General features: G+C 40.3%; 1 protein-coding gene across 1 annotated transcript; it reads right to left on the minus strand.

The window, feature by feature from the left end:
• Positions 1-315: 315 nt before the first annotated feature.
• Positions 316-1,984, minus strand: Odd (odd skipped). The gene is made up of 2 exons (XM_076790960.1): positions 1,386-1,984; positions 316-806 (listed from the first exon to the last, which is right to left on the minus strand). The coding sequence occupies exons 1-2, from the start codon at positions 1,886-1,888 to the stop codon at positions 452-454; spliced, it is 858 nt and encodes a 285-aa protein (XP_076647075.1). The 5' UTR covers positions 1,889-1,984; the 3' UTR covers positions 316-451.
• Between the last annotated feature and the right edge of the window lie 5,271 nt (positions 1,985-7,255).

Genomic DNA, 7,255 nt, shown 5'->3' on the forward strand with positions numbered 1-7,255 from the left:
TTAAATGGCTGGATTGTATGTTTGCAACTTCAGGGGCTAGATACGCGACACAATGACTATAGAGCTACCGTTTCTCCAAAAAAAAATACATTTTAATGGTTGTCAGTCAATCGATAACTGTGCGTGTATAAAAGATAACTCGATTGGAATTTTTGATTTAATATGATCAGAAGATATCATGTCAACCAGAAAAAAACGGTGGGCAGAGTGTATTTTTCAGCAAAACAAGATAAAAAAATTTGTATAATTTAATGAAACTATAAGACTATTAATTAAATAGTTTGTTTTCAATAAAAAAAAATAATAAAAAGTCGATGCGTTTTTGCCAAAAGAAAACAATTCATCCCTTAAGGATTTGTTCAATACCAATCCAAATGCGAGTTTAGCAGGCGAGATCTAATAGCTATATAGCTCGATTGGCTTTCGATCTATCGATCAAGAGAAAGTTTCCTTAACGTCTCATAATGTCTTCTATACTGAAACCAAGTTTAGGGGTAGTGGTGCTGGTCCTCTGAATCGGGATCATCCCGCTCACCCTTTCCGCCATCTGTTTAACGGTCGTGGAGGCGGTGATCCTCGGCTCGGTTGTCACCGGTGGCTCGATCCTTAGATCTTGTGGCACGTCCGTGTGCGTGAGCAGATGCGTCTTCAGGTTGCTCCTCTGGTTGAAGCTCCTGGCGCAGACCGGACATTTGTGCGGCGACTCCTCCATATGCAGGATCTTGTGCACGGCCAAGGTCCTGCTTTGACAGAATCCTTTTCCGCACTCGTTGCATTTGAAAGGCTTCTCTTTACTATGAATGTATCTGAAAACAACAAAATTCTCGTCAGCGCATTGTACTAAACGAAAGATCGTTTTTTTAAAAAAAAGTACTTCGCTCGCGAACCTTGACTTCAATTAGTGATTGCCTTCCGATTATTCGATTTCGAAATAAACTATAAACTATCGGATTTACGAGGAGAACACTACAAATAAGTAGCCAAAAAATAAGAAGACTCCCGAGATCGTAAATATTTCAGAAGCTAAGCGCAAGATGGTTTCGGGACACTAGAATATAAACTACCGTCTTCAAAAGTACAAAATTCGCTAATGGTTGGTAGTCAACTCCAAAATGCTGAGCAATGAATTCCTCTGCGTGCCAAAGAAACCACAAAATATCACCGATCCTTACCCCTCGTACGCTCTTTAGAGATAGATGTTTTTAGAATACTTCGTCAAACTCTATGCTTTACACTCGAAATCGATTTCATAGTTTCAAGGAGCAGATTTTATGGTATCTACGAGTAGAAAACTAGCGACTTTACGAGGGTGTTAAATACTATGTAGTCAAAGGTTCGATCGGCAAACAAGGAGCATAAATATGTTTTACCTGATTCGAACTCACCGATGATCCCGCAGGTGATCCTGTCTCCGGAACGCCTTTCCGCAGATGTCGCACGAGTACGGTCTCTCGTCGGTGTGCGTCCTCTCGTGAATCAGCAGATTGTAGCTCTTGGTGAACTGCCTGTTGCAGAACTTGCAGATGAACTGTTTTTTGGGCCTCTGTCCGGGCAGTCTTCTGGTGAGGAAGGAAGCCGGCGGCGGTACCGGAATCGCAGGGTGAAGACCCTGGTGGCTCTGATGGTGGTAAGGGTGCGTTCCTGCAGTTTGAGGGCAACAACCCCTAACGGCTAGCAACGCTGCGCCACGCAGCCAATTGTCGATGAACGCTGCTTGGTATCCGACGTTCTGCCCTGTGCTCGGTGGTTGTTGCACGAACCTTCCCGTCAACTGTTGGGAAGACCTGATCCATCTGGGTGACGTGATCGGTAGCTGATGCTGTTGCATCGATCTGTCGAGCGTGGGCGGCGTGTGCGGGGGTGTCAGCGGTTCCATCTTCGTCTCCATGCTCGGGACTGTCGAGATCGTGATGATCCAGGGACACGTTTCGGTGAACGAGAACTAGATCCACACTGGCTATATTGATCACAAGAATCGGCAGACGACTGTTTACGTTCGTGTAGGTCGAGCACCGAAGGATGACGCGAAGGGGCACCGATTTCTCGCGAGGCCGGAGCAACGCAGAAATGGGGAAAAAAGAAGACGACGTTGGCTCGAGAGTCGGCGCAGTACTAAATGCCAACAGGCAGTCGTCGAGGTTCCAGGGTCGCCGCTTACCTGGCGCCAAGGGGACACGGTGGCTCCTCCTACCGTGTCCTGAACGTTGGATACGCCGGTTGGTGGCTCGACTTCTACAGGGGCGGAGCTTCCGGGTCAGGGTGACCCCTCCGGGCGTCGCGACGCTCATCCACCGAGCGAACGTCCCCTGCACACCCAACCGCTCGCCTTGCGCTTCTAAGCTTCCACCGCATCGTACCGCTACGGAGAGGATTCCGCTTACCGGTTTTGCGCTGCCGGGGATGTCTGAAATGCCATTTCCCGGCTAACGAGGCCCGTCGAGATCGCAGACGGGGACAAACGCTCTGGGAAGGGTTGCACAGAAAGAAATTCTGCGATATTACCTGGCAACTATGCTCTCTCGTACCGTACCGTGCCGTACACTGCCGTCATGGCAATTATGAAAGTCGTCTAAATCGGGAATCCGAAAAAATTCAATTTATCGCCTGCAGTTCTGTGCGCGTTAATATTCGTCCGTTTGTTGCTTTGCATGAAACGGTATCGTTTAAGCATCGTATAGCGTTCATTCTTCAAAAAGATCAGCAATTTCTTGTTGATCGAACATTATACGGAAGCCATTTTCTTTTTTTGGTAACAACATTTAATTATACGATACATTTTAGCACTAGGTTTACGGAGCACTAAAAATGACTATTTTACATTGCTTTATACAAATAACAAGAATGCGTTTATCAAAATTTTTAGCCATTTTTTTAAATAATATATACTGGATGCATATCATGGATGCATCTTTACAATCTCAATATTCGTAAATTAAAAATATTAGAACACGTCATTTCGACAGGACCCGTGAACCTGGTGTTAAACAAAATGTTGTTACGTTTTTTAGTTTGTAGCTGTGAATCGTTACATATCGAAAACTCATTCGCTAACCACTGCTACGTAATGTGTGTGAACATTAAACTTAACATTAAACGTTATTTCAGAGAACGAGGCAAATGCAGAATAATGTTTCACTGTATTTTGAAGTCTACTAAAGCTCGCGTTAAAATAACAATAAAGCATTTCATTGAAAAACACTTAAAATTCGCCACGCATAAAATAATATTTTAGATTGAAATCCCGCGTTAATACACGTTGGACGTTGGACAATATTAAATGTTAGCTGAAAATGGAAAATCCATCGACGAGCATCACATATAATACATAGTACAATAACTTCTGTTCATAACGTTACACGTAGTTAATTTACGATTCAATTCATCCTTTAAGCACACTGAAAAAGCTATGTAATAATTTATCGCTCCTACTTTGATTGAAGTTAATAACAATTAACATGGTTTAAAGTCCTTATATTTTAGCCCGTTTTCATAGAAATATTGGAGTATTCGAAGAATCACAATTCTACTAGTAATAGATACTGTTTCCTTACAACAAAGTACTATTATTAAATTTATCCGGAACCGAAGATATTGATTATCATTTCTGAAAACATGATTCATTTCCTTCCAGTATCCCTCACGTACCCCTCGATCGTAAGTAGCGATAGTTAGTCATTTTTTCGGGGATTCAAGTGTCAGCGAATCATTTTAAAACTTCACTATTTACCATTACTTTTCTAAGATAACAATTCCTATTTATAGCACTAATAAAATAACTGTTTTATAGTTTCATTTCTGTTACTTTCCGTGCTTTCTGAATCAGCTAAACTTATTACAGGCATAGACCGGTAAAAATGTGTATTAATTTATACAGTTAAATAAAATATTACACATTATAGTTTTGGTAAATTTGTTCGAAGCTTTTTCATTGTGCTCCAAAATTAGATGCCAGCCGAGTTTGTTTCAAACGTCTATTTTGTTTAATTCCTGAACCATGTTATATGAGAATGCCCACACCATGAAAACGAACGTAACACGCTGGAAACACAAATATTATGTATTTTATTCGATTATTAAAATCCGTTCGAGCAAACTAAATTTATCCTGAGCTGTCAAACCTTGATACCTCGATTAAAACAAAGCGCGAACGGTAGACATAATTTATGTCGGACAGACGTTAAGGAAACCAATCATAAATCAATAAGGACGGAGCGCAAAAAGAGAATCGATTAATCGACAGGCTTCAAGGTACCTGAACTGCGGCAGCAAACACGTTTCGTTACCAACAGTATTAATTGGAATGTGCTGCAGCTTTTTCTCGTTTGTTCGACAGCACGAGCCATCTTCTTTTTTCGTGGCCCTTCATAATGCTGACCTTCCAGTCGAGATTGGCCTCCGTAATCTCATTATACGCTAACGATGTAGCTCAGCGTGATATTTTCGAGCTAGCCGCTACCGATTCGACATCACAAGTAAACATCTTCCCTTTTTTACTTATTCGCGATTGTATCACTAGATCGCCGGATCTTTATGTAAAATTTAAATGATTTGCACCAGTTGCAAGAAACAGAAGCCAAATAGAAATTCCTTTTTTTCTTCGATGATCTTAGTAAGCTGAAATCAATACGATGTTCTTTAACTCTTTTGATCTGTCCACTACTTTAAATTCCACTAACATATTATTTTATCAAAAATGCGTAAAATCTGGAGTCTACATGCTTTACGCATTTATAGTATTTGTAACAAACTTACAACGTAGACAGAGATGTATGTGTATATTAGTAACAAATAATGGTGCTTTTAATTAGTTCCCAAAAACACAACGCTCGTTCTGGCTTTGTATAAAACAACTTACGAAATTGAAATTTTGCATCAAGGCTTGGTCTTAGTTTAACGATTCCATACAGTTATATTATTCTTATATCGTTTATATTTAAAACTAGCTCGTAAGTACGCGGTAAATACGCCGTTATCGATAAGAATACGTGGTAACGTGCTTATCGATTTATGACGGTACAGACAGCATGACACCGTCACACGAACCCGTCGACATATTCGCGAGATTAGAACGAATCTTTTGATATTTACAGCGACGTCCACGCGTCTAACAATTCTTTGAGTCGCTTCCCTTTGTGCCGGCCGCCGCCATCGTAAAGAAACGGGACTGTCAATATCGCGAAATTTTGCGAATCGCCTTGTCCTTTTGCTGATTAAAGCTTTCTTCTTTATCTTCGAAATGTGCACGCACAAGTCTGAGGATCAGTATATGTATTTAAAACATCTCTTCTTTCATATTATGTAATCATTTACTAAAATATTATTCTACAGGGTATTTCACCTAACTTGCCACCATCTTAAATATCTCGCTGATTTTTTACGATAGGACAGAAGGTCCTCTTCTCTAAGAAAAGGAATTCGAAGAAAGAGTCATCGAAGTTTTTTTTTAAATGGAACTACATATTTTCTTTACAACAGTCTTATAGCTTAAAAAAAAACAAATTCGACGATGACCGATATGTTGACCTTCGCGTGACTTTCAACGAGAAAATCATGAAACGTTTGCCATTAATGTCAATAGTGGTTCGGGGACGGTAAATGGAGGAATCTCAATTTCATTGGAACAGTGTGTCGTGTAATTGTCCTTGATGCATGTAAACAGATTTTCGTGCTTTCCTTTCATCGTTGAAGTATGAAATTGTCAATTTATACAGATGATTCTAATATTTTGATCACTCACTGCACATGATCCAGCATGTAATCCTATACTTTTTTCTGTTAATTAATTTGAGGCCTGGTAGAATTACATCGGAAAAGAAAAACTGTGGCTGCAACATCAACTTGTAGTTTCTCCAATAATGCTGTTAATTATAATCCCATGCACGCTGCAATAAAGTGATTATTTTCATGTCGATTACGCGTAAACTGTTCTTCCGCAGTCGGGAACGATTTTCCGCACGCAATCACTGTACATTATCCGAAGAGAAAGGGGAAGGGGGAGAAAAGATGGACAAAGAATACTTCGGAACTTGCCTTGTATAATTCCGCAAAATGTTTAGCATACAAAGACAAATATAATGGTCGCCGAGATGAGGTTGCGACGAGATCACGAGCCTCAGGCGGGGATGGTTAATTCAGTTTCAGGCTCCATCAGCCAGACACATCCCCTTGCTTGCCTCTGCACCCCCTTCCTGAGCCTCGTCATCCCTGAACGTCTTTGTACGCCCTCGTCATTACTCTTTCTCTCTCTCTCTCTTCCTCTCTCTCTCCCTCTCTCTCCCACTCCCTTCTGCCTCTTTCTTGATGAAAATCGTATCCTGGGCCCACCACCTCCTCGTTTAGTCTACTAGCAAACATTAAACGATCTGATTTGATGTTTAATTACGTGTTTGTTTCGGGAATTATCGCATATTTTTTAGCATGCTAGATATACATAGATTTGCAAGGTTCAAAGAGTACTCAATATTATCCATCTTCACTCTTCAATTGTGATTTCACTACATGAATTATTTTGATACTGTACAATTTTTGAGGTTGCTGGGTTTTCAGTCAAAATGTTAAACAGTGAAACGCACATAGCTTTTCACGAGCTTCAACAAGTTTATCATAACTTTGACAGAATAGGAGTCTGAACGATTTATCCTGAAAATGTTACTTGCATATGCGCATGCATATGTATATCGTGCTGTGAACTTTCGCATTTTATTTTATACGTTTTCTCTAAACTCGGTTTCTTTGTTTCACAACGAGATATTTGTACTTTCCGTATCTTTTCCTGCTTCTTTCTCCTCTTTGGTGGGAAGGTACCATTAAGCAATGTTTTAATAACGATAAGCTGTTCGCAGTAATCGCAACATTTGCTCGTACATACAGCGAAAGTTGAACTTCTGATACTGCAAATTTCGATGGGTAACACGATAGTCGGAAGCACTAAATGATTAATCCAGTTAGTATTAGACACTACATTATATTACTAATGTTTTACGAGAACAATTTTTACTATAGACTAGATGTTAACACTAAACCTACCACGGTCAAAATGGCCGGTTCTGCATTTCTGGAAATCACTGAATTGACTTCTTTATTTAAGCACATATTATAATGAAAATCGTACAAAGTTTAAGTAAATTCAATCTCCTTCTTCCTACAAGACGTTTCACTTTGTTTTGTGCTTGGTAGGTTTAGTGTTGCGGAAAAGAGGATCAAAAATGAAGGAGAATTTTTGGGGATCGCCAAGGCGGATTAGAAACACAACACG

The sequence above is a fragment of the Halictus rubicundus genome, chromosome 1, assembly GCF_050948215.1.
Source record: "Halictus rubicundus isolate RS-2024b chromosome 1, iyHalRubi1_principal, whole genome shotgun sequence".
In the NCBI taxonomy this organism is placed as follows: Eukaryota; Metazoa; Arthropoda; class Insecta; order Hymenoptera; family Halictidae; genus Halictus; species Halictus rubicundus.

Bases quoted from the DNA above. Each gene is read 5' to 3' on its own strand.
- Odd (XM_076790960.1), bottom strand. From the start codon at position 1,888: ATGGAGACGAAGATGGAACCGCTGACACCCCCGCACACGCCGCCCACG. The intron at 807-1,385 runs GTGAGTTCGAAT...TGTTGTTTTCAG, and splicing joins GATCACCTGCGGGATCATCG to ATACATTCATAGTAAAGAGA.